Source organism: Neolamprologus multifasciatus, chromosome 16 (genome assembly GCF_963576455.1).
Source record: "Neolamprologus multifasciatus chromosome 16, fNeoMul1.2, whole genome shotgun sequence".
NCBI classification, from domain to species: domain Eukaryota; kingdom Metazoa; phylum Chordata; class Actinopteri; order Cichliformes; family Cichlidae; genus Neolamprologus; species Neolamprologus multifasciatus.
The window spans coordinates 3,299,085-3,320,424 of record NC_140454.1 but is presented as its reverse complement, the minus strand read 5'-3'; the positions used below and the strand labels follow the sequence as shown (position 1 = coordinate 3,320,424).

At 40.0% G+C, this 21,340-nt stretch overlaps 2 protein-coding genes across 4 annotated transcripts in view; both read right to left on the bottom strand.

The window, feature by feature from the left end:
* LOC146500019 (uncharacterized) overlaps window positions 1-21,340 on the bottom strand; it is a 260,198-nt gene that overhangs the window by 161,053 nt on the left and 77,805 nt on the right. The window lies entirely within an intron of this gene.
* plekhm3 (pleckstrin homology domain containing, family M, member 3) overlaps window positions 1-21,340 on the bottom strand; it is a 56,717-nt gene that overhangs the window by 9,298 nt on the left and 26,079 nt on the right. For all 3 annotated transcript variants that reach the window (XM_085135969.1, XM_085135971.1, XM_085135972.1), the window contains exons 4-7: window positions 19,211-19,356; window positions 18,555-18,748; window positions 12,240-12,303; window positions 1,143-1,300 (exon numbers count right to left, since the gene is read on the bottom strand). In XM_085135969.1, coding sequence (XP_084992095.1) covers window positions 1,143-1,300; window positions 12,240-12,303; window positions 18,555-18,748; window positions 19,211-19,356 — 562 coding nt within the window. The remainder of the gene's footprint in view (window positions 1-1,142; window positions 1,301-12,239; window positions 12,304-18,554; window positions 18,749-19,210; window positions 19,357-21,340) is intronic.

The following is a 21,340-nucleotide window of genomic DNA, read 5'->3' as shown; positions in this document are numbered from 1 at the left end:
GGCATCAGGGCTCCCACCTAAATTTTGGTTAGAAAGGAAACAACCAAACTTCCAAAGAAGTCTTTTGCTACTAGTGATTAATAAGTGATACTGAGAAGCGCATATAGATTTGATAATGGGTCTTAAGTTACCTGCTGATTACACTGATCTGGTGAGTCAAGAAATACGAGTGTCTGGTTAACCAAAGTGTCCAGGCCAACAAGCTCTTTCCTGTTTCCTTTGGCATTTTAGATGTTTTCCCAATGATTTTAAGCTCCAAATAAATCGATAACTATAAACTGATAAAATACAGTTTCCAAACTGTTAAGTGAAATGCATATTGTGATATTCCATAATATGATTCACTGTTAAAACCACAAAGACTACATTGTAATCTGATAGCAATAGATTGGAACTGTCCATGAAGTAGGATAGGCAATTAATGCCCAGTTATTGCTCATTTCCTGCATCTTCTGAGTATGTGTAACTAAGTCAACAGCTCAGTAAGTCTTTACAGCTCTGTTCCAGTAAGGACAGCAGATATGACTGTTATCAGTTAACACTTCTCAAGTCATAAAACACAGCTCAACAAGTAGGGTGTGTGTACGTCCAGAGCTCACAGTCTTTCAACTATTGGTCCTGATCAGCTCTTATCTCTGTGATATCTGTCACTCTGAATTTCAGTGATGGGGACGAGGTTCTGGACACTGTCGTGACAATCCCTGCACCCAAGACACACACACACACACACACACACACACACACACACACACACACACACACACACACACACACACACACACACACACACACACACACACACACACACACACACACACACACACACACACAAAGAGCTCTCATGCCAACCAGTGTTAGTAACAAAAAGCAGACTCAGTCTTGGTGCTCAAAAAGTCACGTACACGTTAGCACCTCATTTCCAGATAGCAAAGTGTCAGCTCACCCGGCTTTCTCTCATGCAAACTGTTTTTAATCAATTTCTGGATTCAAAACAATTACTGAGTCAATAAAGTCTCCTGACTCCACTGAGAAAATAAAACTTTAAATACATTTATCTGGAAACTATCAGTTATGTGTGCTGATCTTCCAAATGTAAAACCAGTCATGTTTAACTTGTAGAAAGGTTATCGAAGGATGTGTACCTCCGGGTGGCGTTCTCCTGGAAGGGATAGATGACCTGGCCGTTTTGGCAGAGTTCACAGATGAAGCCTTTCTCTCGACACAAGCTGCAGCTGAAAACATGTGAGCTGGCAAACTTGATCACCTTGGACAGGAAAGGAGCCAGTTTTCCATCAATCACCTAGAGAATGATAAGAAAGCATGGACGGGTGTGAGGGATAAAAAAGATGAGTAGCAGGAGACATAAGAAATACATGAAATGTAACAATAAGTGTGACAGTTGCTATGTTTCTTCTTCTGATTTCTTTTATTATCTTTTTTTAAGCCCACTAACTCCTCCTTTGTCTGTTTTTATCTTTTCCTTAAGTTTTTTCTTACAAGTTGAAAATCTTTAGGGTGGCCAATAAAGAATTAGTCGCACGCACCGAGGTAAAAACTAAATTAAAAGTACTAAAGCATGCATCATAGCTCAACATATACATTTAATGTTTAAACAAAATTCCTAATGAATGCGTTTGATAACATTTAACTTAATATAACTAATTCAGAAAGCAATTTTATAATAAGCAGCTGAAACTATAATATTTTGACAATCAAGTCAAGTCAGCTTTATTTGTATAGCACACATTTAAGAGACATCAAGTGTCAGCCAAAGTGCTGAACAGAGGGACAATGTAATCAAATAAAACATGACATTGAAGGCTTTTATTATTATTATTATTATTATTATTATTATAGCAGTTTTATTGAGTCAGTCTACAGAAGCACCAACAGAGAAGCATCATCCTCCTTACTGGAATGTTTGAAGGTTGCCAATATATGTACCTTTACATGCCTGACTGACAAAGACATTTCATATCCTTGCTATGCAGATGACAAACAGCTGTACTTCTCTGCTAATGTGCCAGGAGCTAGCACTGTAGCTCATGCAGATTTGGTTGCTGAAAGGCAGGGGCATTTCTATGATCTAACCTTTAGGGGGCTCAGGCCCCCATCATAATGTCATGCGTACAGATGAATAATCACAGATTTCAGTATAATACACCAGTTTTATACTAGTGAACTCTTTAGTTATTAAACCAGAGGCAAAGGATCAGCTATGTTGACCAGACACTGTTTCAGTCTCCTAATCACATGCAGTAGAGACAATAGTAGAGCAGGGCGATATGACCAAAAATATTTATCACGATATACATTTGAAAATTTGCGATAACGATATAACTGACGATATAATTGACACCAGACAAAATACTTTACAACTCCACAACTTTATCAGTGCAAAAAACCCCATCAATGTATTTTCACTTAAACAAGCAGCTGTTTTTTATCTGCATTAAAGTTATATAAAAGTTTAACAGTGCAAATTCAAATTCCTCGCTGACAGTTTAACCAAAAGGCATTTCCAGTGGAAACTGGCTGACATATCCTCAGCATAACCATGTATAATATCCACAAAACTTAAAAAGAGGTTAAACACACACAATACCGTAATATTATGTTGAAGCACAGTACGTATCACTCCACGAGGCGCCTGCCTACGATAGCCGTAATGCTCCGACAATCCATCAAGCGGTGTGGCTTCGTAGCTTAGCAAAGTCATACTTAGTCATACTGAGACATTTGACAGATTGCTGAGCGCCGTGTACATAAAATCGTTTCGAGGTCAGTAAACACAACCAGAATTCATACATAAGGCACACGGGATTATAAGGGGCTCTGTCGACTTTCAGAAAAATCAAAGGATTGATTTTAAGTGCGCCGTATTTTCCAAAAAACACGGTAATAACGACGGCCCGCTAGCATGCGCTACCAAAAATAGTGCTTTGTTGTGTATCTGACGGACGAAAGCTAAACCAGTTCCACACCACTGAAGTTGCAGCATTTTTACAAACCAGTTCTGGTTCATCCGTTTCATTCAACGATCCGCTTTCGCTCTTCTCATTCTGCGTCGCCGCCATGTGCGTATGTAAACATAGGAAGGTTTTTGTATGGCAACATTTGGTTATGAGACCTAACTTGCCGTCTCCAAGGAAAACCTCGTACCTAGCAGTACTTTCTTAAAATGGTCCCTTCAAATATTTCAAGATCATCTTGGGGGAAGGATGTGTTGGCTTCCCCCAAGATTGTTTAGCAAATTCAGCTGAGTTTTAGAAAGTGCAGTTGATCTGGGGCAAAGACATGTCTGAAACTAATATGGGGGAATGGAGGGAAATGACAAATGAGGAAACTAATGCGACGCCACATTCAAAAAGGACCAAAACAAAGTTGAATGTTTGGTGGAAAGGCAGAAAAACAAGACAGGAAACTAAAGGAAGTAAGGCAGACAGTGTATGAGGTGAACAACGTTTGATGGCAACGCTTGGCAAGTTCCTTAAAGAACTGAGGGATGGGGGGCTTAGCAGTGGGGGGCTCGAGTTGTGGAGTCGTGAATAGACGATGAGAGACTGCACAGAAAGGGTGTACAGACTCTTAACAGATATAACAACTCAACATGGCTTCAAGCTTTGTTGTTCCTTGTTAACAGTTCTGACAGTGCTATAAGCTTAATAACCCAGGATATGTAAGACAGAGGGAGAAATTTAATCGAAAAAAACAGAGTAGAAAGTAAGAGAAAGAGTAGCAGATTCAATATACAAGAGAGATCTTGAGAGAGGGCGAGAGCCTGTATTCAGATACAAGTGGTTCCACCTGGCAGAGCTCTGGACCTGCCAATTATAACCTCCTTCATGCTGTTTGTTAGACGATGAGGACGAGAGGATGAGAGACGTAGAGAGGAGGAAGAAACCACACTTAAACAGAGGAAACCCAGCACACTGAGGTACAGTGATTCCATCTGCACTGAGTCACAGGACCAAAGCAAAGACTGCTACACTTTCATTAAGTTGAATGGATTTAAAAACCTATAGGGTACCTTTACAAACATAAAGAAAATACAAAATGATTCGTCTTTGGATGAAATCAAGCCTGATGCCTTGGACTAATATTTAACTAACAACAGGATTCATTCTAGTAATTTTACCATTTTAAAAAAGGTCGAGAGGTAACCTCCAGGCCTGAAAAATGCCACCAAAAACTTTACTGGCCACTTCAAGTTATGACCAGTTGAAGAAAACTTCAAAACTTTAGAGCAGAAATAACCATCTTTATGTTGAAGATGTTTTTATGTTTTTTCTCTTGTTGAATGTTTGACTATATTAAAGAACAATATACGATTACAAAGCTCTAAAGGGTTTGAAGCTCCAGCAACACTTCTGGTATGAAAAACAGTTTTACTTGATCAACATGGTACTTAAAAAAAACAAGACAAAACAAAAAACCCACCAAAAATCATGTTGATCAAATAATACACTATTATTTGTGGAGCTTCAGCCTCTTTAGACCCTTGTGCATCTCCGCCACACCAGAAGTAGCTGAAGTAGTGCCAGAAGTCTCCATTTTGTTTCCACCAGCTGATAACCACCCAGCTCTACCATCCAAATATGTATACATCTGGTTTTAAAAAACACAGAAATGCTAATTGTGAGGCTTGAAAATTGTAGCTTACAAAACCTGTGGGTGAGTTCACTGTGGCTTTGTCCATCGTTTAAATACAGTCCATGGGAAAGAGAACAAAATGTGGGTTATATGCAGGTGCTCGGCTTTTTGAAGCCATCTTAGAAAAACAAGTACGAGACTGGTGATAAAATTTCTTGTGACCAGTAGACTTAAGCTAAGCAGCACGAGAGGAGTCAAAGAATATTGCATCCAAGTAAAAAAAAAAAAAGTAAACATTAGGAAAATTAATAACTAATTTAAATACACTTTACATTATGACGATATCGACATGATTTTTCAAAAATGTTAAGAGTACCAAAACGGTGGAACCAAAATGCAGCCTAAGTTAATGTTAGGGAGAACGTAACAACAGTCAAAAAATAAAAATGTTTCCAGACGGACAGACGAGCGGACAGGTACCGAGAGTGGCACACAGATTTGTGTGTCCCTCTCCCCCCACACCAAACCTAAGTAGGCCTGCTCAGTCCGGTCCAGCCCAGTCCACATGACAAATGGCTCTCCTGATGGAGGCTGACAAGCTCAGTAATTAAGGCCCACTATAATTGCACTGGGCAGAATCAAACGACTGGCAGCACAGCTCTGGTGGCTGGCTGGTTCTCTTGGGGGATGATGGGAAAAGAGGAAGGCACAGAAAGATGGATGGATGTAGAGTGAGAAATAAATATGCAAGAAGAAGAATATAAAGGCAACGTAAAGAAAACAAGGAAATCCATTTCTATTTCTTGCCCATAGTTTCTTCATTTAAATGATTACTGTTTCAAATGAATTACAGCAAACTGGTTTCTCAGTGATTTTAATCACATTTAGGTCCCTGCTGTCAAAGCCTTCCCAGAAATATACAGCGACACTTCTATTAGTTATACCGAAAGCCCTGAGACCAGCAAGGCCACTGTGGGGTAATCATTTAGACTAGAACTTCCAACTTGGGCAGAACAACAATGAAGCCAAATATTGATGACCGTCCAGAGTGTGTGGGTGAACCAGTAGAGCTGTCTTTAATGGTCGCTTAGGGACCGACCAACTTCTGTCTCAATATACAAAAAACATACTGCACAGCAAAACAAACTGAAATTATTGGGGTTATTAAAAAGAACATAAAGTACAGTACATTCAGCTATCTTCAAATCAAAATTCTCTAGTTTCCCTTTTCACCTCCTTACAAAAGAAACTAGTTGCTGAGTTTAGTTTCAATAAATAAACCTGGAACCATTCAGTTAAAAGCGCTGTCTAAAAATTGGAATTTGAGCATAACTCATACTTAAGGTAAGTGACATTAATAGCTTGAACTGCCAACTAGAACAATGAGACTGAATGGCAGCTCACAAGCTGCTAGTCCATCCCCCAGCAAGCCAGTCACCATGAACGTCTACACCAGTGAATGTGCAACACCCCCCCAACATAGAAAAAAAGGTCCTCATGATTATAGTTAACAAAAAAAACATGAAGCACTATCAGAATTCCTTTCGGCATACAGAGCTGTAGAAGTATTCACCTATTTAACCCTCATTCCCTCCAAAAAACCCTCCCAGAAAACACACACACTTTTCACCTCCTCTCCCTCCATCCCTCCTCTTAAACTCCTCCCCCTCCAGTTGAACCTCTTTCTCTGCTCCATGCAGAGTCTTTGTGCTCCAAAACCTCCTAATCCCCTAAAACTGCTGTTAAACAGCCGTTCGCCTGCCCTCCTCTCTCACTCGCCCTCTCCCACACACACACACACGCGCACACACGCACACACACACGCACACACACAGGCTACCGCAGCTCCATTGAGACACTAGAAAGCCAGCTGGGATTACATGGCTGGAAAGACCAGGGTGAGATCTGTTTGGATAACACCCTCTCTCCTCTCTCTGTGTCACACACACAGAAAACCTGATGTATGTTGGATGTCAGTGTATGGATGGTAGAGTCTGTCTTCTCAGGAGATTCCCCTAAAATCCCCAGACTTCCAAGTAATCTTCTGGCTGAGCAGATGTAAGAAACGTGTTTCTCTGATGCTTTTATTTTTTTTTAGTTTAAAAATCCAACCTTAATGGCACAATAGAATACTTTACTCTTCAGTGACATCTTTCCATTTATTTTAGAATAGAATAGAATAGCCTTTATTGTCATTGTACAAAGTACAACAAAATTGGAGTGCCACTCCCTTGGTGCAAAATGCAAAATAAATATAAATGTAAAATATAAAAAGTACAATAAAACAACCGTAGTACACAGACAATAATAAGTACAATATATACAGGATAGCAGCATAATATAATGATAGTATTTTCTACTTTTTTCTACTAAGGCATACAGCGATAGTAGAAAAAAAGATGATTTAGCCTCTTAAAGGATTAAAAATTAACCAAGCTACTTGATTTGCTTGTAGGAAACACACCTTGGCTCGCTGCGAGGACAAAGCCTCGAGCCCTTGACGTCATGAGAGGCACTAGACTGATCTTGCTGCATTGACAGCTTCGAAGACAAAAACAAGATCTGTGATCCCTCATAATCACCTGCTGTCTTGAAAGCAACTTTGGTGCATCAAGGCGACAATAAGACGGAATAATTCTGCAACCAGTTTGTGACTGAATGTTTCAAGTTGCCGAGTACACTCAATCTGTTTGTGATTCATATGAATTACTTAGATTAAGAATCCACATATCTACAAATTCATAGAACTGAAACAGAAATTCAGAAATGCCTCCAGCAATAGTCAGGTAGTTGGTGCAGGACAGCCATTTAACTGCAAAATGGCACAGGTGCTTCACAACTTTGCTTTCAAATAGGAATATGACCAGAATACAAACAGTGGACAACCAAGCGAGATTGGACCTCATTGCTCCAAAGAGACCTCATGAGTGAGGACTCACACAGATTGCCAACATGTTGCACTCAATCTGTCTGCGTTTATAAACTAGATGACAATTACTCACAAATCTAAAACTAAGCGTGACTGCAGTCAGCCAAGCTAGACCATTATTGTCTGTGACAGGTTGCCTCCTAACTGTGAACTGCCTTGCAATCTGGGCAACCAGTTGGTTGAGCAGGCAGCACCCTCAGCTACTTGCTGTCGGTCTGTCCCCCCCGTGATTGCATTGATAGTTGTGATCATGTGGCAGCTACCAATTCTTCTAGTTGCAAGGAGGTTGCTGTCCTATTTTTACTCTAGTGTGGCTCTAGAGTGCCACTCACACCGAGACAGGCATCCCCTTACTTGACATGACTGACAGTAGCCATGGACTATACGAAAAAAATAAATAAAGACTTCCCCAATGTTGATGTGCATTAGCTGGCTTTCTGCTACACAACACACAGACGTCTAATGAAGTAACAAACATCATGGCAATCAATCATGGCTTAAAAACCAACAGTTTTACATACTGCATCTTCAAACGTATGCACACCATAAGTGATGATTGTTAAAGGGAAATCGCAACAGAGACAAGAATATAGATCAGGGGTGGGCAACTCCAGGCCTCAAGGTGTCCAGCAGGTTTTAAATATCATCCTGGGTCAACACACCTGAATCAAATGATTAGTTCATTACCAGGCCTCTGGAGATCTTAGAGACATGTCGAAGAGGTCGTTTAGCCTTTTAAATCAGCAGGACACTGGCTCTTGAGGCCTGGAGTTGCCTACCTCTGGTATAGACAATAATATCAAGACATAACACTTAATATTTTGACACAGATCCATTAAATTTAACGGATACTTAAAAAAGAATTTCAAAATAAAAATCAACTTTAACCAGATGCGCTGAAACAGGAGCCTTTAAAAATCTACATTTGTAGAAATTGTAATGGATCACAGTTTCTAAATTACCGCTAACTTTTTTTATTAGGAGTGTTTGGGACAACAAAAGCCAGATTTACCATCATGACAAGGGATTAATACAACTGCAGGTCTCTATGAAATAGGCTTTGATACAGCTAGATAGCAGCTGTGTTTTAATTACATACATTTGATCAACCTGCCCCATGCCATTGCCACTCAAAAACCTCCACAGACATCATAAATCATCACATATAGCCTAAGAAACTGTATAGCGACCAGTATTACAATTGTGCAATCTCTTAACAAAAACAGCTCTTATTATGTGGATTGCTTGAATATTTGAGGTTAAAGCTCCCCTTACAATTAAAGGCATGAGGAGAAATCTTCCGGAGAACATATAGCACTTCCTCAAGAGGCCTGTGTGCCTGGACAAGTGTGAGTGGAGAGGCATGCCTGGCATACAGGGAATGCGAGGGTGTCACTGTGGGAAGCCTGCTGTCTGCGTACACACAAGCATTTTTCTTTCCTAGAAACCATCCTTAAAGCAAGCAGAGGGATGGTGCAGAGCATCCTTAGACAAACACATATGGCTTCTACAAAACCAATGGGTCTCTAATAGGGGATATGGGTGGAGGCTATTTGTTGGGAGGTTTAAAAGACTGGTGTGTCCCGGGCTTTAGCCAGGGGAGTTGAGCCTTCACTGACCTCTGGGGTGGAACAAAAAAAGCCACGTTGATTAAGAGTGTCATTTTATTCAGGAGGCGACTCAAAAGAAACAAGCTTGTTAATATGGAAAACCAATTAAGAGGCAGAGTGCTCAAGAATCTGTGGGAGGAAGGGTGAGAGAGGGGGAGAGGGAGCAGTGCACTCTCTCCCAAAGACACACATTGTTGAAATTAATTCAAAATCCCCAGTTTAGAGTTTATGACAGAAAATCAGAGTTTAAGCAGGAAAAAGACACACAGACACACACACACACTCAACACATGTGTGCTGAGCGTGTGTGAGGCCAAGGCGATGTTTAGAAGAATGGAGGGATGTCACGCTTTGTTTTTCTGCCTGTTGATTCTGAATGTGACCAATTAGTGAAGCAGAGAGACACAGAGTGTGGGATTGGAGGAGGAGGTGGTGGAGATGGAGGTGGAGGCGGAGGGGGGGCTCCAATCTCTTTCACCGTGAGAGTCTGTGGCCAAGCTCTGAGTAAGAGCAGGATGAAAGAAAAAAATGGGGCAGGGTACAACATAATGAACATAATGACAAACAAAAGAACTTTTCAGTCATTTGTGGTCGCTTTCCTCTGACCCCCCCAACTCAGTCCGGCGACTCGGTGCTAAAGAAGGCAGCGATAAAGAAAAAAAAGAATCTATGCAAATCTCTTTAAAATCTCCTCATTGATAATTTCAAAAAGACATGACGACTTTTAAACTCATTCACAGATATAAGCGTTTGCAATTTAATGAGAAAATCTGGCGATTCACTAAAATGCCAAAGTCTCTTTGTTACTGCAGAGTAATAACGCAGAGTCATGAGGATAATCTGCCAGACCATTGTTTTCTCAATCTGGACACTTAAAGTCTCCAAATGAGGCTGCTGGAGGATATCACCCTTTCTTATCACTGTTATGACACGGACACTCGCCAAAGAAAAAAAGGAAAGGTTGTGTTTACTTAAACGCAACCTTTTGGCAAATCGGACGAAAAGAGGAAAAAACCAATGTGTTAGTCACGTCCCGTTCCTGTTTGCTGCTCTCAGCTGCAGTTCATCGACTCTTGCTGAGGTTTATTTTTAGTAGTGGATTAATACATATTTGCTGCTCTAGTAAATAGCTCCTGCGTTGGGAATTTAGGACTGGCTAAAATATAATGAAGAGTGTATGACTTTGGTAATGAATAAAACCCATCTCCAGTGTTGGGAAGGTTACTTTTAAAATGTATTCCATTACAGATTACAGAATACATGCCCCAAAATGTATTCTGTAACGTATTCCGCTACGTTACTCAATGAGAGTAACGTATTCTGAATACTTTGGGTTACTTAATATATTATCATGCTGTTTACAACTATGTGAATGTGATTTATTACTGTTACTGAAGGTCCGCGGCTCCGAACCGTAGTAAAGGGACCTCTGACTAATACGGTGGGTTCTGTGTCGGGCTCATAGCCGAAAACTAGCTTTACTTTGTTGTCTGGGTCAACTTTGCTAGCAGAGACAGAGAGAGGCGTTGAAAGGCTGCTCCAACAGGACTTATTGTTTTTGGAGGAAAACACGAACACGGTGTACAGTCGAGTCTTAATAGCTTACTTACAACTGGGCTCGTCAGGCTCTCTTCTTGGCTGCAGTGGTTATTATTATATTTACATGCTTCCAGCTCCCGTTTCTGCTCGATGACAGCTCGTACTTTTCCTTTTTCTCCCTCCCTCGCTCACAGAAACATAACGTGTATGGCAGTCCATTCTCCCTGCAGCACGGACTACACTGCCTATGATGCTACATTCTTTAGAGCTATACTTGTAGCATTCTGCCTATTAGCTTAGCACAACAACAACAAGTCCTCTCTCACCCAGGAAACACGCAGAGAGAGAGCGGCACCCTGTAACCATGGCAACCGTAACGCTGCCGCCTGGAACAACAGAACGTAGCTGTCAAACAAAACCCAAACAGTCCTGACCCGCCACAATATGAAACAGGGAAGTACTGCCGTGTAATCCATTTATTTCAACAAAGTAACTGTATTCTAAATACCACCTTTTTAAACGGTAACTGTAACGGAATACAGTTACTCATATTTTGTATTTTAAATACGTAACGGCGGTACATGTATTCCGTTACTCCCCAACACTGCCCATCTCTGAGCCGAGTTGTATGAGCGGTGAACATGTGCAGACTTGATTGCTAAATGAGCTCATTTTCACAGCTTCTATCTGCTATGACATAAAAATTTCAGCACCTAAAACTGTTAAATAAACTTCTAGCTCTTTGCAAATGTTTGTGTGCTCGTGATAATAAAGGAACATACTGTCCAATGACTAATGAAAAAATGAATGAAGCATAAAAAAAAAAGTTTTTTCAAACACTGGTCACCATATTACGATTGACACAGACTGAAAATGTAATTTTTAGCATCGTAATCTGTTTCTCTAACAGACACTGACAAACCAAATGCTGCTTTACTTGTTTAAAACAAGTTTATTCAAGCCTATAATCTATGCTTTATGCCTTATTCTACATTAAACCTTCAATTTGTATTCAAACACCAAAATACATAATTTAAAAACGTGGCAAGCAGCTCAGTTCTGACATTTTAGGTGGCCTGTTGCTTTCTTCTACTCAATTTTAAGTCTATTACAAACATTGTGGTTGAGTCAAATATACCACTATTGAACACAATCCAGAGTTTTAACAAAATATTAATGGGTGCTGAAATGATTTTGTAGCTTCCAGTTTCAAGAACACACTCTGAGTTTATCATATATCTGCAGCAGCAGAATCTATCGGCGAGCAGGAGAGCTGCGTGCATTTCCACAGATGACACATGAGTGGTAGCTTTTTTTGATTATTATTAGAGATCCTTGACACAGAAACAGGACTGATCCAACTCGAAGAGCAATGCTGTCACACAGAGTCACAGTTTAAAAGACATGATGGGCTTACCAAAGCGTGCATGGCTGCTTTCTCACAAGTACAAACAGAAGACGACTTTCAAATGATTAAAGTATCAAAACATGTTTCACCCAGACCCTTAATGCTCGATGGTATATGCATCCTACTCTGTGTGCATGTAGCTCTGGATGTGTGCACGTACCTGCTGCAGGTCAGCCAGGGAGTACAGGTGGATGTGCTGTAGGAGGTATTCCCGGGGGAAAATCCTGTTGAAAGAACAACAACAAAAATTTGTCCGTCACTTTCTATACAAACAGTTTATCAGGTTTAAACAGTGAGTGATGCTGATACTCCAACTCTTCTCTTTTGACCACAAAAAAAAAGAGAAAATCTGGATTTAAAAAATGTTTTCTTTGTGATGAATCTCACAAAGATCATCCCACAGCAAGGTAGAGCCTGATGTTGTTTACACCGTGCATGAGAGATTTATGATACTTACATGCTACAATATACAAAACTGAGACGGGGTACCGGCCATTATACCGCTGACCCTTCAAAGTATTTAATATTAGTCATGTAGCATTTTGATGAATTATAAGATGCATGAATAAAACACACAGTATGCTTTGCACTGGAGACACTTAGAATCCTGCAGCATCATAAAAAAGCCACTGCCATGACATTAACCAACTATTGTTTATGTCATGGCAACAATTACTAGCATTACTGCACACAAACTGAATTCAAGTTAAATCTTAAACTGGCTTCTAATAAAACCATGCGAGGGAGTTTTACTGCAATACACTCAGTCATCTAAGTGTATAAATAAGAACAGAATGATCAAGATCTGTGGGCCCATTATGAGCACATTTAATGTTTAACCACCAGCCATTCAGTCCAGTGATTGCTAAACAAAGTAATAATATTAATCTAGAGGCAAAAGCTTTCTCATTTCCTTCAGTAGTGTTTGACGAAACAGACGGCAGAGGTGTGTGTTTGGTCCAACAATTTATTTTGGTTTGTTTTAGTTTAAAGTTGCTGGATGAGGAAATGTGAAATCCTTAAGATTAGAATTAGGTTGTGTTTAGTGAGAACATAAGACATTTAGCTGCTATGTTCAAGGTTACTGTGAGGGGCTACAGAGGGATTATGCCAACAAATGTCCTCACGAATCAGGAAAAACACACGAGTGTGCTATGAGGCCTCCTCTCAGACCTCTAAGAAGGATGGCACCACCTTAAATCATGTCTGAAGCTGTGCTGAGTGTCATTAAAACATAAGGTTGTGTGCATGGGTGAAGTAGACGCCTCGTGGTGATAGGTACCACTGATAAACTGCTCTGTTTGGAACGTTACCAATGGTTACCACATCAGCATTCATAGAAACTCTCTCTCTCACACACACACACACTCTGATTGTGTCGTCCATGTGCGGATGAACACACCCTCAAAGTGTGTGCCGATCTTGATAAAAAGACTTGAGAACTAATATGTTTTAGATTTGCAAGAGCACACACAAATGCATGTACACATATGTACACACATGCCAACAACTGACAGTATTTGTGCAAGACCTGATAGGATCTAATTCTATATTTTATTTTGATATCCTCTGGGCTATTTCCACTCCGACTGACACACCTTTTATTAAATTCTGTTATCCCTCAGTGATTATTATTGTGTACTGAAGGTGGGTCTGACCTGAGCAGGTCTGTGTACAGATGTAGGAAGACGTTGTGCAAACGAGTATGTTCCTATGTGTAAGTAGTGGACAAACCAACAAATTACAACATGGAGCAAACAAAGCAGCATCTCGAGGCAAAAACAAGCTTATCTTTTAAACCTCTGGATGTGTTTTTATGTTGACAAAGTGTCAGGGAAGTGCTGATACAACTTACGTGCAGTGTTGGGAAGGTTACTTTTAAAATGTATTCCATTACAAAATACAGAATACATGCCTCAAAATGTATTCTTCCGTTACGTTACTCAATGAGAGTAACGTATTCTGAATACTTTGGATTACTTAATATATTATCATGCTGTTTACAACTACATGAATGTGCTATTGCTGTGATTTATTACTGTTACTGAAGGTCCGCGGCTCTGAACCGTAGTAAAGGGACCTCTGGCTAATACGGTGGGTTCTGTGTCGGGCTCGTAGCTGAAAACTAGCTTTACTTTGTTGTCTGGGTCAACTTTGCTAGCAGAGACAGAGAGAGGCGTTGAAAGGCTGCTCCAACAGAACTTATTGTTTCAGAGGAAAACACAAACACGGTGTACAGTCGAGTCTTAATAGCTTACTTACAACTGGGCTCGTCAGGCTCTCTTCTTGGCTGCAGTGGTTATTATTATATTTACATGCTTCCAGCTCCCGTTTCTGCTCGATGACAGCTCGTACTTTTCCTTTTTCTCCCTCCCTCGCTCACAGACACATAACGTGTATGGCAGTCCATTCTCCCTGCAGCATGGACTACACTGCCCATGATGCTACATTCTTTAGAGCTATACCTGTAGCATTCTGCTTATTAGCTTAGCACAACAACAACAGGCGCTCTCTCACCCAGGAAACACGCAGAGAGAGCGTCACCCTGTAACCATGGCAACCGTAACGCTGCCGCCTGGAACAACAGAACGTAGCTGTCAAACAAAACCCAAACAGTCCTGACCCGCCACAATATGAAACAGGGAAGTACCGCCGTGTAATCCATTTATTTCAACAAAGTAACTGTATTCTAAATACCACCTTTTTAAACGGTAACTGTAACGGAATACAGTTACTCATATTTTGTATTTTAAATACGTAACGGCGGTACATGTATTCTGTTACTCCCCAACACTGCTTACGTGAAGCTTTACATTTTTGTCCATCACACAGCCTCCTGACTTACTAACAAGAACAGCAACCTGCACGTAACGCCATGACATCCCCACTGAAGTCAGGAAGGACATCACAATGTTGTATGTACAGACGGGAATTAAAGCACTTCTCAGACAAGCGTGCTATCGATATGTTGATACGATAATGCCAGGCATTAGGATACAGAGATTCTATGTTACTTGATACAATGAAGGAAAATTATCTGTGTAACCAAAGATAAGCATAAGCTTTCACCTGTGGTCTGCATTTTACCCCTGTGAGTTTCTTCTTCTTCTTCACCACAACTTATTTAACTTTACATCACTCTTTACTGATAAGTGGCAGCACAAGGAATCATGAAATAGTGACTGGAGCATCAAATCTGTTAAAAATCTATACGTGTTCTGCCATTTTGAGTTTATTTCAATGATCAACATATTTTAAGAGCAAGCAATACCATTAGTTTTCCTAATCATGTACAGACATTGGAAAAAGAACACACTGTCCTGTCCACGTGCAGTCCTGTGGAAAAAGTAAGCACACCCTTACTGCTTGCATACTTTATACTTTTATGACTGTTTATGTCTAAATTTTATCTACCATGTTTGCTATATATACATTTTTCTTATGGTATTGTTTACGTGTTACTGTAAGGTGACCTTGAGGGTCTGAAAGGCGCCTATAAATAAAATGTATTATTATCAAAAGAATACGTAGCAGCCAAGTGGTGCTAATCAAATGCATTTCGTTAACTGATCATCAGAAAGTGTGATGATCTCTATAAAAGTAGTTTTGGCAGTTTGCCGGTCTGGAGCATTCAAGTGTGTTCAATCCCACAATCTTCTCAGGAGTGGACGTCCTAACAAATTCACCCCAGGGTAAGATCAGGCAATGTTCAGAGAAAATACAAAAGCAAGCTACATCTCAGAATTATTAAAATTAATTCTATTCAGTTTTATTAATATACTGTGCCAAATCATAACAGCAGTCTGAGGTCACTTTATGTTAGTAAACCACAGACCCTATAAAAATACAGCAAAACCCAACAATCAGATTCCCCCCATGAGCAAGTACATGGTGACAGTGGTAAGGAAAAAAACCCTTTTAATAGGAAGAAACTTCTGGCAGAGCAAGAAGGGAGGGACAATTAAAAAAAAAGACTGTTTGGAAGGGTTGCCAGAAGAGAGCTGCTCTCTGAAAGCAAAGCTTTGGATCGCAAACTTACATCTGAAGAGATGAAAGCAAAGTGGAGATGTTTGCTCATAATGCACAGCGCCACATTTAGTTAAAATCAAACACAGCATATGAGCACAAACAACTCATACCAACTGTCAAGTACTGTGGTGAAGGGGTGATGATTTGGGCTTGTTTTGAAGCCACGGGACCTGGGCACCTTGCAGTCATGGAGTCCACCATGAATACCTCTGTATACCAACGTAGTCTAGAGCAGCGGTCCCCAACCCCCGGGCCTCGGACCGGTACCGGGCCGCGAGAGTTGAGGCTCAGGTGTGAAATGTATTGTTTTCAGGGTTTTTATCGGTTTTCAGCGTTATTTTGTTATCGTTTTTATCGTTTACTCAGTTTTCCTTGGTCTTTTCACGTGTGTTATGAATAAATCTTCTTTTTTCGGTACCGGTACTACTTTTATTTTGTTGTATTTATCCGCGACACCTTAAAGGCCGGTCCGTGAAAATATTGTCGGGCATAAACCGGTCCGTGGCGCAAAAAAGGTTGGAGACCGCTGGTCTAGAGTCAAATGTGAGGCCATCTGTCTGACAGTTAAAGCTTGGCCAAACTGGGTCCTACAACAAGACAATAATCCAAAGCACAGACGCAAATCTTCAACAGAATCTCAGAAATAAAAATATAAATTGAAGAGTCCCAGTGGTCCAGTCAAAGTCCTTAGTTACATCTTTACCTGACTTAAATGCTGTGTTGGGCTCTTAAGAGGAATGTGCATAAACAAATGAACCGGCAACTCAACATACTCAAGGCAACGCTATAAAGAAGAAATTAAGTGGGCCAAAGATTCCTGTGCAAACCTCTCATAGTGTCCGAGAACCACTGCACAGGGCCACAAACACAGCTTTGAGGGCCCCGTGTGGTTCCTTGTGTGATTGTGTTTCCATAGCCGTCTAGCTGCATGCAACAGGCATATCTCTTCAGATCCCCTGAAATAAACTAATGACTACGGAAAGGTTTTAGCGCCATGGCCCTCATCAATCCTGCAGTGTTTGGAAGTGACGGGGCACTGGCCGGCACAAGCTAATGGGACAGAAGTAAACACAGAGCGCCACGATGCTGCTCGGCTTGACTACTACGGCATGACTGAAATGCTTTTTTTTTTTTTTTTTTGGAAGTTGAGTTTGTGATCCCGATTTCCTATTTTAAAATGTTAGAAACAGATTTATATGAATGTTAGGCTTACATTGCATTATGGTGACTGTAGCATCCATCAAATCTAGTTTCTGCTGTAAATAATCAGCTAGGAAACTATAAGAAAACACAGACTTTAAATTGCCCTATTAAAATAAGTGATATTACAATTTCCTCTTGATTTTAAATGCAAAACTATTTGTAGCTCACTTAATCAATGATCAGAATGCATATTTCAGTATTTTTCTGCCCGCTAACCAACTGATGAATCATGCATTTCATCTCCACATGTAAATATTTTTATAGACTTTCATCTTACTTGTTGCCAACATTAAAATATGACAAATCTATGTGCTGCTTCTCCATTAGGAATGCTCTGTTAGTGAACCAGACCGGGGCAAGGAGCATCCATCACTGCACAGACAAGGCTTTCAGTGTGTGATCCCACTCACATAAACAGTCGCCCCCCCCGACCATCACACACATCGACACATGTCTTTAATGTATAAACAGTCTATACATACACAAAGGAATGCATGCAGATAAAAGTTATGATAATATATACATATGGACTCAGACACACACATATGAGCACGTGCACGGAGAAAATAACAGTCAGTCATAAAGCATTATTAAGGTTTCTGATGTGGAACATTTATTTTTAAATAATCTCTGAGCAGAGCTTCCTTAAAGGATCAGTTTAGCAAAATTTATTGCTCTGCTTTGTACCAACAACATCTTTGTACCTAAAAAATCTGTCAGTTGTAGCTTTTTTTTGTGTTTTGTCTCATTTTTTCCTCCTTCCTTTACATTTAGCCATATAACTTGATAAGCTTCTCGGTTAGTTCAAACAACTTAGCTCTTTCCTCCATAAACATGACATTTGACCACCTCCCCAGTTCTCATAATGATGAGTTTTGACAACTCAGGATATATTACATTAGAGTAGTTTCTCTTTCCGGGGAGAGACCACCCTCACTAACTTCTGATTCACAGCCAGTCATTTTTTTCTATAAGCTGGCCTTAAATATGTTCAGAAAAAGACTTCAAGGCTTTCTCTTAGTCGGCTTTCAAGGGGTGAAGAGTTAAGGCTGGGTCGGGGTATCGGCTTGTACTTGCATTTAAGAGACATTACATGAATTTAATTTTCTTGCAAAATTCTTCAGGTCAATCAGCACGAGACATTTCAATTTGTAAAATATTTGCGTACCTCCTCATTACTGCTCACATAAAGTAAATAACTGCTGGGCTACAGAAATGCTCCTCAGTCCCACAGTGTTCATACCTTCGTCTGAGGTCCTCAGCAACGGTTGCTCGGCAGCTGAACAGGTAGGCCCGCAGTGACTGGAGCTGCTGACGGAGACGCAGGACTGTGCTCAGAGGCTCACAGTGTTCGTACAGACAGGGGTTAAGCTGCTGGATGTCCAGCAGTGGTTCTTCATACACAAACTCCAGGAACTCCTTGGCCTGTTTGGACACCTGGAAAAGTTTACATTAAAATGACTGCATCAAAGACCACTGACATATGAGGGATAATCCTGAGCTCAGACTTTAATGCTTGACAAGATAGAACAAGATAAAACCTGGGTGGCTAATTTTATTTACCCCCTGCCCAGAGCTACAGTAGCCATTTTCTGCTTTTTCTATTAATTGCTAACAATGTAAAAGAAGTATGGTTGGCTAGTTGAAAAAGAATCCCATATTGAACACAAATCTAAGACCACGCTTTCTGGCAGTAAGCTTAATATTTAGCGTACAGATGTGATAGGATCAATTTTTCTCCAGTACTTACTGGAAACCTGCAGATCTTTAACAGTAGTCTTACAGTAAACTATAAGCTAAAACATGACAAGGCTTTTTAAGCCCCAAAGACCCTCCTCTAATAATTCTGCATTAAAAATTTGTTTTTTCTTTCATATTTCTGTGTGTATGCTTTCATACCTTGTGCTTGCTGGTGTCCCAGTTGTGCAGCAGGCGTGCTGGGATGAGGAAAGAGTTGTCCTGATGGCAGCTTTGGCAGTAGTACCAGCCACTATAGTAACAAACCTTCGCCTTTCCTCTGGACAGACCAATGGGACGCTGACAACCTGAGGAGGAAGTCATTGATGAGTATATGTGTGCCTTCAAATTTGGTACTTTAGTGTGTCTGAATGCTATCAGGACAACTCAAAGTCACACAATTTGCTTTTCAGTCCCAAAACATTTTAATCCAAAAGTGTTTTTTTATTGTCTCTGACTCACATATCATCAAATTGCAGCTTCACTAAAGAGATCCATATCTGTAGCTGTATTTGTTATCATGGGCTAATTAGTATTGCACACACTTGGTGTTAAAAGTGCACTGAAGCAGACAAAGACGAGCCCTGAGAGAGAGCACAAAGGCTGTAATGCAAATTGGTTGGTGTTAATATGTATCGGTTTATTGCCCCACACTAAATGCCATGCTAATCCAGCCAAGTAAACCTGTAGATAATAAACAAGATAGCCTCTATTTGACAAGATGCTCTGACCCCGATAAGGTAATCCACTGGATCAGGAAACACAGATAATCAAACTTAAATTATCACCTTGCAGGTTTTATACCTCTGACAACCAGGCAGGCTTATATCCATGCCTGTTCACTCATGTAGTGAATACCTTGAAAGCAATTAATGGGTGAGGACCAAAGATCAGTGTCACTCGGTTTAACCAAATGTGAAATATGGTCACAATCTCTTATCCATCCCTGAATTATGGTTACATAATGGTCAAATGTTTTGCTTGCAAAATAATAAATAATATGATGTCACAGTGAAGTGGACCTTAGACACAGTTCATGAACTTGTCGTTCCTTTTTTATGGTTTTTATTCTGACATTTTGATGTTAGGTTGTGAGAATACTACAAAACCTCTAAACCTATTACAGAAGAAAGTTATACGAATGATTCATAACGTTAAATATAGAGAACATACAAATAAATTATTTATAAAATCGAAATTATTAAAATTAGGAGATTTAGTGAAATTACGGACACTATTAATTATGTTTAAAGCTAAAAATAATATTTTGCCCTTTAAGTTACAAAGAGTATTTTTATTGTGTTCAGGGGGAGAAGACAGCAGAAGGAAATTTTATTTTAAGCATCAGTTAGCTAGGACTACACAAAGATTAATGAGTCCAACGGTTAGGAGTATACGACTGTGGAACTCACTTCATTATAATTTAAAGACTTGTATAAATTTACATTGTTTTAAAAAGTGTTACATGCTTAAAACGATAACTCAATATGAAGAATGTGAATGAAATTGGAGTTCATTGAAAAAGGATCCATTATAATTTTTGTTTTATTTATTTAAATTTTTATTTTTCTCCTTGTTACTATGTGGAGTTGTATATTCTGATTGTAAATTTGTTGTTGGTTTGGGTTAGGACCGGAGATAAATGTTAATGTTGGTTTGTTCCCTGATTTTTGGTGCCCACTTGTAATATAAATTGGATTGTAGATAGGGGGCAGGGTTTAATAAGAATATTTTCTTCTTCCTGCTCCTTTTCACACATGGTTGTAGTGTTTTTGATAGAAAGTGTGGTTGGTTTGTTTGATATTTTTTTTGTACCAAGTGTGAAATAAATAAATGAAATGAAATGTTATCTTGACAAACCAAAGCCACTCTGAAGACAACAGCTGCCTGCGAGTGATCGCAGACCTGGCCCTCGGCTTCAAACCAATCGTTCAAAAGGCATCCAGATCAGAAGCTGATTGCACACCGTCATTATAACTTGGGTCGTGCTGTGGTCCACAACCACCGTTTTCCTTAGTGTGACTAGAGCATAACAAAGTGGGTGTGTGTGTAGCTGTGTGTGTGGACAGACATTGTAGGGTGGGGCTAGCAAAACTGAAATAGTTGTTCATGCAAAGTTCATGCAGTGCCTGTGTTTGGAGGCACGCAAATAAACAAGCTCTTGAGCCAGACTTTCACTCTTTCACTCATTACACAACCATTTGTCACATTTCGAATAAACACTGCGAGCAGCTTCCAGAGAGACTGGCTCCATATTTATGCCACAGTGGGTATAATGGGTGCTTTTTATCA